The sequence below is a fragment of the Phodopus roborovskii genome, unplaced genomic scaffold (assembly GCF_943737965.1).
Source record: "Phodopus roborovskii unplaced genomic scaffold, PHOROB, whole genome shotgun sequence".
NCBI classification, from domain to species: Eukaryota; Metazoa; Chordata; class Mammalia; order Rodentia; family Cricetidae; genus Phodopus; species Phodopus roborovskii.
In genome coordinates this window covers 30,146,749-30,165,333 of record NW_026126482.1, presented here as the reverse complement: position 1 = coordinate 30,165,333, position 18,585 = coordinate 30,146,749, and the positions used below count along the sequence as shown (strand labels likewise).

General features: G+C 41.9%; 1 protein-coding gene across 1 annotated transcript in view; it reads left to right on the top strand.

The window, feature by feature from the left end:
• The window catches only part of Mboat1 (membrane bound O-acyltransferase domain containing 1), a 94,441-nt gene extending 76,975 nt beyond the window's left edge, over positions 1-17,466 (top strand). The window contains exons 9-13 of the mRNA XM_051194499.1: positions 440-543; positions 4,012-4,076; positions 6,688-6,820; positions 9,767-9,918; positions 16,964-17,466. Of these exons, the coding sequence (XP_051050456.1) occupies positions 440-543; positions 4,012-4,076; positions 6,688-6,820; positions 9,767-9,918; positions 16,964-17,072 (563 nt within the window). The 3' untranslated portion in view covers positions 17,073-17,466. The remainder of the gene's footprint in view (positions 1-439; positions 544-4,011; positions 4,077-6,687; positions 6,821-9,766; positions 9,919-16,963) is intronic.
• The last annotated feature ends 1,119 nt before the right edge of the window (positions 17,467-18,585 follow it).

Here is an 18,585-nt window from a genome sequence, read left to right as displayed (position 1 = left end):
CAGCAAGGGGGAAAGTAGCAAGTCCCAGGCGTTACTCTTTAGTAATAACTCGTGGTCCATACCATGTCCCTTATTGGCCTTTATTTCTAAGCAGTGGTGTGTTTTACCTCTTTCTCTTCCCCTAAACCCTGCCAGTCACTGAATCCAGCTGCTAACAACCTCACCTCACTTCTTCTCCCCTCCCTGATGCTCCTCTGTCCATTCTATGGACATTCAGTGCTGTGCCTTTTAGCAAGCATTCAAAGGCTACACAACAAATGAATAGAAACCAAGTTCACCAAACAGCCCGATTCATAATGATGCCAAATCCTTTGAGTGTTTTTTTGGTTCATTTTCCAAGAAACTACTGAACACACATCCCGTGTTGGAGCTAGACAAATGTTTGCACACCTTTAAAGACCTTTGCCTGGTTCCTGATGTTTTTGTCTTAAAACCACAGCGGATGCGGTGCACAATGCAGCTGGCTTTGGGTTCAGCGGTATGGATGAGGACGGGCATTTCTGTTGGGATCTGGTATCTAACCTGAACATCTGGAAGATTGAGGTGAGAACACTGTGCTTCTGGAACAAATGGCCACAGTGAATAAAGCAGGCATTTGCAGTGAATGTGGGATTCCCAGATCCTTCGTCATGGTGTCTGCGGAGATGCCTGGCCCCACATTTTCCTCGCCGTCGGTATTCCAGATTGTCTTCCTCTCCTCCTCTTCCTCCTCCGTGTCATCACCATCTTGCTTTCAGGATACCTACTTTTTTGACACCTTTAATGATTCAAGGAAAAATGACACCAAAAATTTGAAAAAGAGCCGAAAAAAAAACTTTCTGTGGTTTAATTCTTGTTCTACCAACCAGAAAGTGAAAATGCCATCTTCTTTTGTTTGCATTTGATTGGGTTTCAGTCCAGAGTGTAGGCCAGAGACTGGTTCCTTTAGAAACATGCTGGGGGGGGGGATTTTAATTCATTTGATTTTTTGAGGAAAAGCTGTCACAATGCACACCTTCTAGGCCACTGGGATAGTGTGTCTCTTCATCTGTCTTTATTCTTGGACCACGGTTCTCTTCGTGTCTTTGGAAACAGGCATGGTTCCTTCAGACCAGTCATCTCAGCTTGCTTCGCCTCGTTTGCACCAGCATAGACCTGACTACCAAGCCAGAGAGCTTTGGTGTTGCAGCAGTGGAGGAAGGCCCAGCTTCTCAGTGTGCCAGGCCAGCTCGCTCAGGGTGGCTGTTAGTTTGTTTTTTGTTTTTTTTTTTTAATTTCCATCTACCTTGGGGCAGACAGGGAGAGCAGGAAGCCTGGGAGACCGACCATCTTCCACCCACATTTAGTGGAGAGCAGAGCAAAAGGAGCCATGAGAAACCCCCACCTTCTTCTGCCTGAGGCCGTCTGCCTTTGGAAGACCTCTGGGAGCAGGAGGCCTTCTTTTCACCTCACAAAGTTATTAGGAGGGTGAGATTTTTCTCCTCCCAGTCTTCCTCTTCTACCTCTTCCTTTTCCTTCTCCTCCTCACTTTCTTCCTCTCCCCCTTTTCCTCCTCCTCCCCCACCCCTTTTATCTTCTTCCTCATCTTCTCCTTCCTCTCTCCCTTCACCTGCCCTCTTCTTACAGGGTCACTTAGCACTTTGTACCAATACTCACCCAAATTACATCATGTATTCAATTTAAAGTCATGGTGCCATTTGATACCTCAGGCTTATCAGATTATATAAACAGTGAGTCCCAACAAAGGGGGGGGGTGATATTTGGATTCTAGAGAATCTGAGCCTTAGGTCAGAAAACCCTGGCAAATACAGAAAAAAAGAGGGGGGGGCAAATTTAGAATTGGTTTGGAGTGACCAATTTGCCCCATTACAATAAACCACTTCTTCAATAGAAAGGTTCTAGGTGTCATAACCATGTTTCCCATTTTTGGAGAAGCATATGAAAACTGCACACCTCTCTTTTCTATGTAGATGTCAGGCAAAGTCCTAGAATTAGGGACTTCATTCCCTTGGAGCACTATATGCCACGTCCTTCAGAGATGACCCCTTTGGCTTTTGGCTGCTCATGAGTTTGCCCCAACTGTGCAGCAAAGACAAACTCTTTCATCTTACAGAGAGTGAGGCATCCCATGGGTAATCATCAAAGTAATCATCTGTGGCAGCACTGAGGGTAGTCCCCTCCCACCCCCCCCCCCCCATCTAGGCTGAGCAAGCCATCTCTCCACAGGAAATGGGCTCCAAAAAGCCAGTTCATGCTGTAGGGATAAATACTGGTTCCTCTGCCAGCGGCCACATAGACTGGCCAAGCCCCCCAACTGACACCCATGTTCAGGAGGCCTAGTTTGGTCTTATGCATTCCCCAGCTGGACAGATCATTTCATTATGGGCATGTACTTGGTTGGGGGTCAAAGGCTGATAATAAGTTATACAGTTATTATAAGAGAAAATGAGAACACCGATTCCCATTGTATTTGGTATGGGACAAAGGAACAAGGAAGTCTGATTTAGTTATGGTGCTTCAAGGCTGTGTTTTATAGCATCCTATTAACTATGTAAACAGAAACAAACTAAATTGAAAAATACTCATTAAATAACAGACTCCTAACAATCTATCATGGATTGTTTATTATGTTACGTATCATTCATCTGCCTTTCACTTGTCACCTGTCCAACATCTTTCCTCTTATCTTTTGATCTATTATCTATCAATTGTCTATCCATATCTGTTTACCTGTCTTAGAGTTCCTATTGCTGTGATTAAGCTCTATGACCAAAACCAACTTGGAGAGGAAAGGGTTTATTTCAGCTTATACTTGCACATCACAGTCCATTAGTGGGGGAAGTCAGAGCAGGAACTCAGACTGGGCAGGAACCTGGAGGCAGGAGCTGATGCAGAAGTTGTGGAGGGATGCTCCTTACTGGCTTGCTCACTAATGCTTTTCTTAGCTTGCTTTCTTATACATCTTAGGACCACTTGCCCAGGGGTACCACTGGTCACAGTGCCCACCACTCCCACACAAATTATTAGTGAAGAAAACAACCTACAGACTTGCCTACAGACAACCTATTGGTGGCATTTCATTAATTTTGAATCCTCTTCCAAAATAAGTCTAGTTTGTTTCAAGTTGACAAAAAAATTAAGATGTACACTACCTATATATCTATTATACCATTTATCTATTGTCATCTGTTGTCCATCTTATCTGTGTTCTCCATCATCTGTTTGTCATTTGTATTACCTAGCTATCATCTGTCAGGCCATCTTGCACCTATATGTCATCTGTATTCTTGGCCTACTCTCTCTTTTCAAACATATTACACTAGTAAGGTGGGTGGCCTTAACAGGGTTTCTTATGGGTGAAGATTTTCCACAGGGAAAAGTCATACTTTTTGTTAGTGTCAGTGAGAAAACACAGTTCATGGCATATTTGAGGATGTCTTCTTTGGCAGTTGACTGGCTTATACTGTTACCAGATGGGTGATATTTCTTTATTTTTTTTTCTTATCTTTATGATCCCTTCATGCATGAAGTCTCTTACTATTCCAGGCAAAATTGGATGCAGTTGGGACTGGGAAGCTATTTATAGAAATGACTGTAAAAGGCTGACCTAGTTTGCACGTGGCCACATAGCACAAAGATAATGGTTTCATTTAACTTGTCCCAAAAGCTCTACAATCAAATAATTAGACTTTCCCTGTGTAAGTCCCCTTTTAGACTAGTTCTAAGTGATTCGACTTTATTTTTTAAAAAGCAGAGTGGGAGGGGATTGACAGAACTTCCCCTAAGTTTTGCTCTAATGTAAAAATAAGTTTTGAGCAGATTTGATTCTCCAAGCCAAGGTTTAGCTGCAAAGTAAATCTTATAAATGCCAGAAAATGTTACTGCCTTGTGGCAGAAGAGTTGATTGACTGAACTGTGAGTAATCCTGCTTGAAACCCTCGTCAGCTGTGTGAGCAAGGGAGTTCTGGGCAGGACTTCCCACTGCTTGGCTATTTTTAAAGCTAATGATTGGTGTTATTTTCTTGTTTCTAGACTGCTACGAGTTTCAAAATGTACTTAGAAAACTGGAATATTCAGACATCTACTTGGCTGAAATGGTAAGGAACACAAGAATTACTTTATTGCTCATGGCAGGGATGTGCTTAGGGACTTCCTACATGAGCAACATCTGCCTGCCAGTCATGCCATCTGACAGACACTTTTGACGTCATTGTCCACATCTTGTAAATAAAAAAGTGGAAATGATGACTTGAGAAGATCTCAGTATGTGCCTGTTTCATCCCATAATGCTCATTACTCGGTTCTGCACACTAGTTTATTCCTTTTAGCAATCCTGTGAGATGCCATTAGTTGTGTTACTATGTTTTACAGCTGAGAAAAGTGAACAGAGGGGTTACATGACATGCCCAAAGTCACAGATCTATGAGTGACAGACACAGGGCCAAAGGTCTGTTCCCAGAGCTAAGCTTTTGGCTTCTCTGCTGTTTGGCTTGATACCCAGGAGAGTCTAGTTTTCAGATCTTAGGAAGTCAGTGTCAACATGAAAGCCCTGATGAGGGCTGCTGCTGTTCCTAGCAGTGAGAGCTTTACCATACCCCAAATGCCTGCATTTGTATTGACATTTCTCTGACCTGTTTCTATATGTGTCCTAAATTTAGAAGCATTACTTGTTAGTGAACTATGAATATACTATCTTTGAACACCACACTCCACCTCATGAATGCACCTGAACTTGCATGAAGAGATTAGGTTTTGCTTTTGATGAAAAGTGTCTTTCACAAATTAAACGCTGAGGAGGTGGCTGGGTGATTAAGTGTGGACTGCTCTTGCAGAGGAACCAAGTTCAGTTCCTATCACCTGTATGCATTGTTTCAACCACCTGTAACTCCAGCTATGAGGGATCCAGTGCCTGCTTCTGGCCTCCAAGGCACATTCATTCATGTGTACAAATCCCCATTCAGATGCATATATAATAATAAATCTTTAAAACTATTGAAACAAAGGAGACACAATGTAGTAATTCTTCAAATAAAGCTAATGCAATGCTCTCTGAAAACTACCCGTTCCAACAGTCTTTAAATTCTGATATGAACATGATAGTTTTTAATTAATGTTGCTAGCAATTTTAACAGCAGCCTTTATTTCTTTATGCTGAGTAGTCCCAGCATGCCTAGAGTCATACAGTTTCCATTAGGAGTGCACAGCCTAAGATGATTGATAATGAAATATTTCACTCATGCAAAAAGATACAAAGAACTAAGAAAAAATTTAAAAAGCACATGCCTAGTCCTCATGTCAAAGGGAAGTCTTACTGAAAACAGAGTTTCAAGCCTGTGTTTTTCTTCCCAGTTGTATTTGTTTTCCTCTAATGAGAGGGAGACAAAGCCCTGAATCAAGGTGTAAATCAGTTACACCTTTGGCTGTTCAGTGGCGGTGCACACCTTTAATCCCAGCACTTGGGAAGCTGAGGCAGGAAGATCTCTGAGTTTGAGGTCTGCCTGATCTACATTGAACTCTAGGGTAGCCAGGGCTACAGAGAGAATCCCTGTCTTGAAAACAACAACAAAACCCAGGTACTTTGAACCATCAGTGGTGGGTTCTTGATAACTGCTTGAATTTACTGTTGCATTTTCTATTGGGGCCACTGAAGACTGGAAATTGACAATGCCTAGCCCGAGTTCTGGGGAAAAAGCCTCCTTTCACATCCTATCACTTATTTTAATTTTGGCTCAAGAAGAGCCAAAGATCTTCAGGGAACCAACTGACTTTTTTTTCCTAGCTTCTCACAGTATAATTCCCACATTGATTATCTCATGTCCAAAAACATGAGACCTCAAGTGTCCCCATAACTGAAGACTTTGGAACTAACATGATATCCTATGAGGAAAATTCCCCATCTGACCTCATGTGAGAGATGGCAATGAGAACACAGATACTAGACTATTGAGTGATGCTTCATTCTAGCTGTGTGTGTAAGGTGTATGCAAAACGAAAATGAGCTTGTGTTTTAGACTTGGCTCTCAACCCCAAGATAGCTCATGTATATGTAAACACTCTGAACACTGAAAAAAAAAATTCAAAATTGAAAAGGCTTCTTGTCGCAGGCATTTGGGGTAAGAGCTACTCAACCTCCATCTTGATTTAAAATCTGATGGGCTCTGAGCAGGTCCTCTAATTGCCACGCTAATTTCTCACTAGAGTTCCTACCAGAAAGATAAAAGGGGTTGTCATGTTGATTAGTCAGGTGACATAGGGGTCTGGTTGGAAAGATAAATTAATGTTGGCTAAATGAAGATAATTTCTACGGATGCTTATCTGGAGGCCAGGCATTTTAATGCCATTGACACTCATATTACTACCTCTAGTGGATTTGCCCTTTGGGGAGCCTGTTTCTGTAAGCCAAGAACTTGTGTTGAGTTGAACAAGACTACTAAGACCTTTGTTATAGTAGACCATGTGATGGGGTCCAGACCATCTAGTCTAATGAGGCTAAAATTTATAGCAGGGCCAGGAGCTGTGTTTCTGATAGTGCTCCAGGATACCAGAGAAGCACAGGCTGCCTGCATGTCATTGCAAGCTCCTGCTAAGAGTCAGGCAGGCATCTCTCAGAATGGATCTGAGACTTCAGTGTGGTCTGTCCCAAAGAGATGCAGGTGGAGGCAAGAAGTGTTTTCACTGGGGGTTTGCTGGTTCTTGCTGTCTTTACAGTGTGTGCTATGAGCGGGTTCCCTGGTACCCTACCGTGTTCACCTTTGTCCTGTCTGCTCTGTGGCATGGCATTTACCCTGGATACTACTTTACATTCTTAACTGGAGTCCCTGTCACATTGGCAGCAAGAGCGGTAAGCTTCCTTCAGCTGTTGGCTCTTTTTCTCTAGTAATCTGTGGTGCCCATGCGTGCGTGCGTGCTTGCATGTTGTTCTGTTTTAAGTGGTGGTGAGTTGAAGATTTGGGTTGTTGGGATTTTGATACAGAGTGATAAAGTTTCTCTCTGGAATATTTTTGTTTTGTTTTGTTTTCTTGGAATGATATTTGGAAAAATCAAGTAATGTATAAAACATTTTCTTATTACAGAAATACTTCAGTGTATATGGACTTGCCATTGCAAAAGTGGTTAACTAATTCACTTGCAGAGAATAAAACAAGAATTTTATAAGCAACAAATTACTCCCTTGAGAAAGGGACACATTTTTAATCATTAAAAACTGAATGTACATGTGCAGATAATCATGTTTAGTTTGCTTATATCCTGTTTAATTTCTTGTGTCATTATAGATTATAGTAAGCCTAGAAGTAATTCACCATGTATCTGAGAGGTCAGTGAGGTGATAGCCTTAGGAACTGCATCTATTGGAGAGGGATCTAACCTCCTGTGTCTGATACAGTCAAAGAATAAAATTACTGTGTTAAGTGTAGAGTTTTATATGTGATTTAATTTTGTTCTTTGATCATGATTATGGCCTTTCTTATTTCAGGCTCCAATAACTTTAGTTGTACTATATGTAAATTTTGCTATTGGTTCATTTTGTATTGTGTGTGTGTGTGTGTGTGTGTGTGTGTGTGTGTGTGTTGGGGCTGGTGTGTTTGTAGGTGCATTTGTGCATTTGTATGTGTGTATAGAACAGAAGATAGCCTTGGGTGTTGTTTCTCAGTTAGCACCCTCTATTTTTTTTTTTTTTTTTTTTTTTTTTTTTGAGACAGGATCTCTTGCTGGCCTGGAACTCAAAGCAGGCTAGTTTGACTGCTAATGAGCCTCAGGGTCTTCCACATCCCTGGTGCCAGGATGACAAATGGATGCCACGATGCCTGGCTTTTTTTTTTTTTTTTTTTCCCTTTTATAAAGTGGCTTCTGGATATTCAGTTCACAATTGGGTTATCTTCCAATCTCTTGCTATTTACTCATTCTTCCCTGCACTTTTCTATGAATGTTTCAGCATCCCTGTCACATGCCAGTCAGTGTGTAGATGTCCAGATATCACAGTGGACAAGATGAGCTCTCCTCTGAAGGTGCCTGTTTTACTTAGATGAAGCATATTAAATTTCCCATGTGAACAAGGTAGAAAATTGCTATTCATGCTAATTTTAAAAATATTAAATACCTATTTGAACACGAGAAGAAGCAGGAAAGGCCTTTTATTTGTTCTTCAGGCCCTGAAACAAAACTAAAGAACAGATGGCTAGAACAAACTACGAAATAAAGGTCAGCGCTTTGCTTGTTGATGTATTCAGAGTGTTGGGCCTTAAAATATCTGTACCCCAGTGGCCTCTTCTGGCACAGGCTTTGATTTATGTAGATCTTGTCTATTGCAGCCTTGTGAACAGTTTTCACAAGTGAGGTAGCGGTTAGAAAGGGGAACTGATGGAACTGAGCTTCCAGGTTTTTTTCTAGCAAGAGAATGAACTCAGCAGTCTTGAAGACTTAGGCTTCTGGAGGTTAGCTGCTTAGCTATTAACATTTCACACCTGCTTCCCAGCATTTCTGAATGGATGGACCTCCCAGATTCTGTTCTGAGGCAGTGAGAGTGGAGGAAAAGATATCATTGTTGTTGTTTGAGTCTTTGTTTTGATTTACTGTTAATTTGATAGCTCAGGCTATCCTGGAACTCCCTATGTGTCCAAAAACTGACTCTGAAGTTCTGATCCTCCTGCCTCCACGTCCGGACCTCTGGAGTACTAGGATCATGGGCCTATGCTATTGTGCCCAGTTTTAAGAAGCATGAAGTGCAGAGTTTTGTGCATCGTAGTAACTACCGACTGAGCACATCTCAGCCTAAGAAAGGTCTTGTCTTCATCCAGCAGTGCTGGTGACTTGCTAGAAGACTCAACAGACATGGTCCGAGTAAAGTATTAGCACAAAGACTGTACATAGTAAGCACTTAGTAATTAGCAGTTGGTTATAGTTTCAGTATAGTTGATCTTGTACTCTTGTAATCATGGAAACAGGGAGCAACACAGAGACTTATCAGTAAGAGTATGCGCCACAAAACTGTAACAGCAAAAAAAAAAAAAAAAAAAAAAAGTGGGGGGGGGGACAGGCAGACAAGCTAACTCTCCTCTAATTACCTTAAATTATGTAGAAGATTTATATTTTTATATTTGTGGACATGGCAAAAAGTCTACAACAGATTACACCAGAACCAAATAACCAAACAAATAAAACATCAAACCAGTTAAAAAACAAAAATTCACCAGTGCCATTAAGAATATATAAATAGAAAAGGCTTTGGAAGGCTCTGTGCCAAGTTCTTTTTTTCTTTCTTTCTTTCCTTCCTTCCTTCCTCCCTCCCTCCCTCCCTCCCTCCCTCCCTCTCTCCTTCCCTCCCTTCCTCCTTCTTTCCTTCCTCCCTTCCTCCCTTCCTGCTTTTCTGTTTGTTTTTCCAGGGTTTTTCTCTGTGGAGCCCTGGTTGCCCTGGAACTTGGCTGCACTTGAACTCACAGAGATCCTCCTGCTTGTGCCTCCCAAGTGCTGGAATTAAAGGCGTGTGCCACCACCCCCAGCTCTGTGCAAGTTCATAAACTGTTTTTTTTTTTGGGGGGGGGAGATGGTAAAAAAAGGGATATATATGTAAATATATAATTATATATAATATAAATATATATGCACATATATGCATGCGTACATACATGTACTGTGAAAAGCTATAGTGGGGTTTGGGGTGAAAATGAAACTCAGATGGTGGCATATGCTCTTCGGCCTGTGTTCCTGTAGTCCCCTTTCTTTATGTGATTGAGTGGAAGTCATTTCAGTTTTCACTCCGGCCTCCTACTTCTGCCTTCTTGGTTTACAGGTGAGGAACAACTACAGACATCACTTCCTTTCTTCCAAAGCTCGAAAGGTTGCTTATGACGTGGTTACCTGGGCCGCCACTCAGTTGGCTGTCTCTTACACAGCAGCGCCCTTTGTCATGTTGGCCGTTGAGCCAACCATCAGTTTATACAAGTAAGTTTCCAGTGTTCTCAGGTGAGGCCTACAGTTGATGGCTAGGACATTTGTCTTCTTTTGACTTCAGAGTTGTATCAAGGATTGCTAACTATGACTTGCCTGTGAAAATGCCTGTACAAGTTTTAAGAGGAGATGGCTGTCCCAAAGTTACCAGCATGAGCTCCAATACCTGTGATGATGGTTGACAAGAACCTCTTCAGTCATCTCTAATGTTGTGAAAGGGCTCTTGTGGCTGTGCATTTAGAAGGGATAGATACAGAGAACAAACTCAGAGGATTCTTCCGGCAAGGTAGTGGCACACCTGTGATCCCAGCACTTGGGAAGTAGTCAGGAGGATCCTGGGTTTACACCTGGGCTGAGAGATCTTGTAGCATACAAAAGGTGAAAAAAGAACATGTAAATATGCTCCCCCAAACTCAAAGGGAGAATGCCCTGCCCTTGCTCCTTTTCCTAGGGATTGAGGTGTGCTGGAGAGGTGAGACACAGACAGGCTGAGGGGAGGTGCTAGGGCGTTGCTGCTCATTAGCTGACTTGCACAGCCTGCAGAAGCACTCTGCGTTTTGCTGAGATGTGAAGCTGGTGAGTGTGCATGGGAATTTATATTCCTAGATGTGCATGATGGCGGAGGATATGGGAACCAAGGGTGGGCATCAGAGATTTTAGGAAAAGGTCCGTCAGGCCTTGTATTTGAAAGTTTATGCTCCAAATTAATGTAATTTTATATTTCATGATCATGTTTAATTTTTTTTTCCAACTGTGGAGTGTATGAGCCTTTGACCTTGAAACTATAATTTCCCTGTAAAAGGAGGCCAAGAACACCTCAACCCAGCCCTCTTAGGAATGGGTGTGGGAACTGAGTGAGGAGCATGAAAGGCCACAGACCAGTACCTCTACACCGTGAATGCTAACATGCATTATTTAGTGGATTTCCAGATTAACTTTTGTGTGTGTGCATGAGGGTGTGTGTGTGTGTGTGTGTGTGTGTGTGTGTGTGTGTGTGTGTGTGTCTGTATCTGTGTCAGTGTATTTGGTGGCCAGAGGCTGCCATTTGGCCCAGAGCTTATGGAATAGGCCAGCCTGGCGGGCCAGTGAGTCCTAGGAATCCTCCTATCTCCACTTGTCTAGCACTGGGATGACAGGCATGTAATAAACAAGCACATACTTAGCTTTTTAACAGGTGTTCTGAGGATCAGACTCAGGTCCTCATGCTCATGTGATGAGTGAGCACTTGATTCAGCATCTCCCCAGCTCCAAGGTTAATGTTATTTAAATTAGAAACAATCGTATTTTACATACCAATCCCAGTTCCCTCTCCCTTCCCCCCACCATCCTCTCATCCCAGCCCCTGCCCACTCCCCAGGGAGGGTGGGGCCTCCCATGAGGGATCATCAAAGTCTGTAGCATCATTTGGGGCAGGACCTAGCCCCCTAACCCCGTCTAGGCTGAGAGAGTATCCCTTCATAGGGAATGGGCTCTCAAAGCCCATTTGTGCACTAGGGATAAATATTGTTCCACTACCAAAGGCCCCATAGACTGCCCAAGCCCCCCAAACTGACATCCATGTTCAAGGGACCTGGTTCAGTCTTATACTTGTTTCCCAACTGTCAGACTGGGGTCCATGATCTCTTCCTTGTTCAGGTCAGGAGTTTTTGTAGGTTTCCCTAGCCTGGTCTTGACCCCTTTGCTCATCACTCCTCCCTCTCTACAACTGGACTCTGGGTTCTTTTTTTAAAAAACATACTCCAGTTATAAAGGTTGACATAGAAATGAACAATGCCGTTGTTGATGCTCACAGAATGGAGCCCAGCAGTGTTGTGTAGACATGTTGATGCTTTGAACTAAAGGAACCAAAATCTCTCTGGCTGCTTCCCAGTCCCTGCCTCTTTTTTTCTCCTAAACTGTGAGACGGAGCTGCCCCTGAATGTCCTCATTCTGAAGCCTGAACATTTTGGAAGATCAGCTTTCAGACAGAATAGATTTAACACTGCATCCAGAGCGCATGTAGAATTTTCTCAGCCTATTCTCCTGGTCATATTTTGGCTAAGCCTAGTCCAGGTGATTAGGTGATCATTATGACTCTGCCCCTGCATCCCTCCCCCAGCCCCAAACTCTGCACCAGTATTGGGATTACAGGTACATATGGACATAACCAAATCCCCAGCTTTTTTTTTTTTTTTTTTTTTTTTTTTTTAATATGTATGCTGGGGATCTAAGCTCAGGTCCTTACGCTTGCACAGCCAGCACTTTCTCTAGTTCTGACTCACTCTAAAGAGAGCCACTTAATCGAGTAAAAAGAAATTCAAATGCTGTGACCATTTAGAGGAGGGGACAGTAGTTGCCTTGCAGATCTATAGCTTGTTTGGGGTTAAGTTCAGCAGCCAGCAGTGAAGGACAGCTATGTACAAATTCATTTCTCAATGGTCTCTATCATTAGCTTTTACTCTTGCTTTCCGGAAGTCCTACCACCCAGTTCCTAAAGAGGCTTATTCTTACTTAATGAATGCCTGCCCTTAGCTTGGTTTGTTTCTACCCAGCTTTTCTTAAATTATCCCATCTACCTTTTGCCTCTGGGCTTTTATCTTCCTCTATTTCTGCGTACCGTCTTTTTAACTTTTTATTTATTTATTTATTTTGGTTTTTTCAAGACAGGGTTTCTATAGCTTTGGAGGCTGGAACTAGCTCTGTAGACCAGGCTGGCCTCAAACTCACAGAGACTTTTTACTTTTTACTCTGTGGCTTGCTCTGTAGCTGGGTGGCTGACTCCTGAAGTCCTCCTCCTTCTCTTACTCCTCGGTCCTTTCCTGATTCTTGATCTTCTCACAAATTCTCCTCCTATTTATTCTCTCTGTCTGCCAGCCCCACCTTCCTCTCTCCTGCTTTATTGTTGGCTGTTTAGCTCCTTATTAGCCCAATCAGGCGTTTTAGACAGGCAAAGTAACATAGCTTCACAGAGTTAAACACATGCAACATAAAAGAACGCAACACATCTTTGCATCATTAAAGAAATGTTCCACAGCACAAGCAAATGTAACACATCTTAAAATAACATTCTACAACATGAGGCTGTTCTCATAAAATTTACCAAAAAATGAGAAAAGAAAAAAGAGACCTATGAAATTATTTGAAAGCCCAGTATTCATACACTCACTCATTATTAAACAATGCTTTTTTGACTCAATATCTAAGGATGTTAGAATTTGGCCTGGGATTGCTCAGCAGGTTGAAAGTTGAGGACCTGAGTCTGATCTTGTCTTAGTTAGGGTTTCTATTGCTGTGAAGAGACATCATGGTCATCACAACTCTTATACAAGAAAACATTTAATTGGGTCTGGCTTACAGTTTCATAGGTTTAATCCATTACCATCATGGCAGGACATCGCAGCATGCAGACAGACATGGTGCTGGAGAAGGAGCTGAGAAGATCTTCAGGCATCAGGAAATAAACTGTGTCACTGTGTCACTTGAGCATGAGAGACCTCAAAGTCTACCCCACAGTGACACACTTCCTCCAATAAGGCCATACTTACTCCAACAAGGCCACAGCTCCTAATAGTGCCATTCTCTATGAGCTTATGGGGCCAATTACATTCAAACCACCACATTACACTGCCTAACACCAATAAACTTGTAACAATATTATAATACAAAATGCACTTAGTTCAAAGTCTCTTCTGGGAGTCATGCAATCTTTTAACTATAATTCCCTTATAAAATCAAAAAACAAATTACATACTTCCAACATATAATGGCACAGGATCTATATTACCATTCCAAAACATATGGAAGGGAGCATAGTGAGGAAATACTGGACCAAAGCAAGACCAAAAACCAGCTGGGAAAACTGTGTCTCATGTGTGATGCCAAAATGTTCTTCAGATCCCCAGCACCCGCATAAGAAGCTGGATGTGGCAGCACATTGGTAATCCCAGAGCTGAGGAGTCAGAGACAGGAGGATCTCTGGGGCTTGCTGTCTAGCCAGCCAAGCCTAATTGGAGAGTGTCAGGCTAATCAATGAAAGACCTGACCTTAAAGGGAAGTGGATAGTGTTTCTAAAGACCAACTGAGCTGGTCCATTGGCTTTTACACACAGATGCACACATAAGCAACACACACACACACATACACACACACAAAGGCTAGCATTTGTAAGTAGCTTTTATAAATAGCCAGCTCTTTGAGAACAGACACCTTTTATACCTAGAGTACCAAAATAAGTATTGAGTGTGCTCAATAGATGATATCTGATTTGACACTTGCTATAATTGTAAGATGGAACATTCCACAAAGTTTTGGAGGAGATATGAACTGTCAGAAAAGGTCACTAAACTTTATTAGGAGAATAAAATTTTCTTTTCTTGATTGTGTATTTGGATTTAAGTTAACATAATTGCCCCATGTCCCACAGGAAAAGGGGCAAAGTGGAAGGACAAAGTGTCTTAGTTGTGTTTGCTTTAAAGTTGTGGTTTACTATAGCCCTGCCTATGACCTCTGAGAATCCAGTCTATGCCCAGGGATTTTCTTGAGAGGCCCCCTTTAGTCTGTGTTCTTTATTCACTAAGTTCAACTATCGATTGCTACTCCTTGTTGTTTAAATAGCTGTTCATAATACCCTCTGATCCATAGGCTGAGAATATTTTTAAGACACTGTGTCATACTGATGTCTCTCTCATGATTTTTTTTTTTGAAAAACATAAAGAAACACCTGCACCCCAGGTAAAAAACAAGGTATAGATTAAAGAAAGACTCCTCAAGTTTAGATGGGTGAGTCAGTTAATTTATTGGGATTATTTACCAGACCATCAGTGATGTGCCTGTTGGTTTCACCACTGAAAAACAAAACTACAGTTAGTTTTGTATATCTAGTATCCTGAGCATGGAAGGGGAAGTGATTGGAATCTCAGGGAAACATTAGTATCCAATGAGGGAGTATAAACATCCCCTTATCATTTCTGTTGTGTTGTTCTGTTTATACACCATCATTACTGCACATCAGGGTCTTCTGTAGGTCATTGCAGCCATTCTGCTTCAAGACAGGGCTAGTCCAGAGGTTGAGTCCAGAGGAATCTGGGCCTATGGTGGAACATGTACAGAACTTTCCACTTGAAATTTTCCTCTGGCCATTTACAATGAATTCGGTTTTCTGAGTATACTTCAGGTGGTTAAAAGCATAGAGGAGGCTTGTATAGACTTGATGTAAGCATTGTATTGCTGTATAAAGGAAATGGAGTGTCTGGAGATTTGGGCATAAGCAAGTGCCCTGGGACTGATGCCCTATTGGTACCAAAGGACCACTGTGCTTTTCCTGTTGCTCTTCTCCCAGGGGACAGGGCAGAAATTGGTTTTTTTTTTTTTTTTTTTTTTTGTTTTTGTTTTTGTTTTTTTTTTTTTTTGTGAAAATCCAAGTTTAGTACTTTTTGGCATTTTTTTTTTTTTCCTTTCTAAGTGCTGAGAATGGAAGCCAGAGCCCCACACGTGACAAGTGCTCCACCAACTCTACCACTAAGCTGTTCCCTGGCCCTGGGCTTCATCCATCTTTTCAGTTGGTGTTTAAGGAAAAGATGGGTGAAGATACATCAGTGCCCTTGACTACCCTATAAGCATTTTTAGGGAACCATTCCTCTTGCTGAAGGTGGAGCAGCTTAGGGTAGATCTGAGTTATTTAGCCTTGTTATTACTGAGGAATGTTCCTTGCATCAGTTACGGATCCCTTGTCTTTTAACTGTTTTTCTTTTACTATTTAGAGAACATTGGAGTGGTTGGGGATACAGCTCAGTGACGGAGTGCTTGCCCAACATACCCAAAACCTGAGTTTCAGTCCTTTCCATCAAGAGAAGGGGCATAAGAAGAGAGAGGTGGGGAGAGACAGAGATAGGGAGAGAGACAGAGAGAGTAAAATCACAAGAAAATGGGGTTGAGGGAGCTGACTAAAGTATTAGTTTAGCATTTCCAGTAGATCTGGAATAGTTATGCTAACAAAAACAATTTCTAGTTACATGTATTTATTAAAAGGTTGTGCCCAGCGTTTACCTGGTATTTGCACCGTGCCAATGGCAGTCAGCATTTGTCAAAAGTAAAATTTGCTTCTCATTAGTTTGGATGGAAATTATTTTCAAGCTCTAAATGGAGTTTTCAAAATACAAATCGTGGATCAGTGAAATGGCCCAGCCACTAAAAGCTCGTGGTGTGCAAGCCTGACAACCTGACTTTGATCCCAGGAACCCATGCTAGGAGAGAACTGACTCCTAAAGTTGTCCTCTGACTACATGTGTACTGTGGCAATTCTTTGCAAGTCTCCCCACAGCAAAATGAAAGTGTTTTTGTTGTTGTTGTTGTTTTTGTTTTTAAAATCAGGATCCTTGCAGTTCCTAAGGTAGACCAGAACTCTCCAGTCTTGAGAGATGTGCCTGTGCTTGTGACTAGAGGACAGAGAGGGCTTCATGAGCTCTGCCATCCTCACCTTTTGAACAGCAGAAATGTCTGGTTTCACACAGCTAATTCTCTTGGTCTGATTATGTCAAAGGGGCAGTGCTGTATCTGTCCATCATGCCTCATCCAGCTATGTGGTTTCAACTATCCTTGGTACCCCTGCTTACTTAACAAAATGAGGAGTACATGGCTAGCCTGAGTCATTGCAAATGATTGTTACTGCTGCTATAGAGCACTGTACCAAGCTGACGGAGGGTGTTGGGATTGAAACACTTAACACACCACCACAAGAAGTGCCATTTATTACAGAGAGTAGTACCCAAGCCAGGGGATGGGCTAAGCATAGGAGAAAATCATGCACCATCCACACCTGGGGTCAAGGCAGGGGCACTGCACACCGGAAAGTTATGAGAACAACCTTGTTTGATCAATCTTGAGAGCACAGGAGTTCTACAGCTGGGTGGGGAGGAATGGAGCTGTAAAGGAAAAGTACTTAAATTTCCCAACAGAGCACAATGCCTCCTCTTGCCCCACTGAAGATGATGCCATCATGTATGTTATATGCTTTCTGTTTATGTCCATCTTTGAAAGGCAATTCTTGTGTTTTTACTTCTAGGTCTATGTTCTTTTTCTTACACATCGCAAGTCTGCTGATAATCCTTTTCCTGCCAATCAAACCACGCCAGCCTCAAAGTGCAAATTGTATAAAGAAGAAGGTGGATTGATGCCCACAGAGGGAAGCTGAACAAGAGAATTGCAGGACATTGGGAAGACACAATAGACAGGCTTGAGGGTTCTCCAGTGACTTAAAGGAGATGTTTACAAATGTTCTTTTTTCAATGCAGGGAATATTTTTATGTCTTTTTTTTTTTTTGTACAGTTAAAAATCGCCATTTTTAGGTTTGTCTTCATATTTTACAGGGCCTTTCAGTGACACAGTGTAGAGAACAAGCCACTGGGTCAGCTCTTCTGAAATCATTTTCATCTGTTGAAATCTGGATGCTTGGATCCAGGCATTGCCTCCAGTACTTAGGAGGTATCTGCTGAGACGACTTGTCCTAGATTTCTGAAACCAGAACATTCCCAGTCATGATTTTCCCTGGCAACTCTGGACCTTTGGTGTGACTTACTTGGTTGTGGACACATCTCCTATGTCCAGAAGCCCTTAAAGGGAAGTGATATGGAGGGATGTTTTTAGGGTATTAAAAAAAAAAAAAAAAACAAAAAAAAAAACAAAAAACAAAAAACTTCACAAACAGGGAGGATTATCCCTGAATGCTTGAATGGATTGGTGTGCCCCCAAACAGGCCACATTATTTCTGCCAGGAATGTATTGTTCCCCTTTTTCCTTCTGAACTGAGCCAAGATCGGAAATCAGAAAGTTTCCTGCCAGGAGCTGGGGTGGGGGTGGGGGACTACTGGTTTCCATTTCACCTGCTTTGATCTGCTTGACTTGACCTGTGTTGGCCCCGAGAAGGCATCCAGACACTGATAATGTCAAAGGTGGCTGAATGCCTTTTCAAGGAAATAATTGCTTTCAGTAGGTAGAGGCTCTCTCTTTTTTCCCTGCATGTCTTGGAAGTGTCAGTGATCATGGCCAATGTGTAGACACATGCTGATTTTTGTAATGGAGTAAATTCAGCTTTATTATAAGTAAACTGTCATATTGGGAGCTGCAGCAGAATGGCAGCACTCTACTCTGTCTTCATTTTGAATGTTCGGTGGCTCCTTTGGACGGTTTCCACTGGGTAAAATAGTCTATGAAAGAGGGAAACATAATATTTAAAATGTGGAAAATAATGATAATGATAATAATAATAATTGTAATAGTAATAATAATAATAATAATAAGATTATGCTTCAGTGATGTGTCCTGGGAGCTGAAAATTTGTTCTGATCAGTTGATGAAAAAGTTAGTTTCTCACTGAATAAATAATATATTTCTATTTTAGGAAATGATTCCTTGTGGAAGAATTGTTTCTTGCTTGAGTTGACTTGGGTATGTTTTCACATATGTGTGCACAGGTGAAGTTTTCTTTGTCTTAAGTTTTAGCACTGTGGTGTGGCCAGTGTTCACTGTGTGTCAGGAATGGGGATAGTTTTGATTTCTTTATATGATTTCTTATCTTCATTCACAAGCACTATAAGTATGGCTTATTTCCCCTACAAACAAGGGTCTATGGATTACAGACACTAGCTAGTAGCCCTGTGTCACAGAATTTGTGATGTAACTGAGAC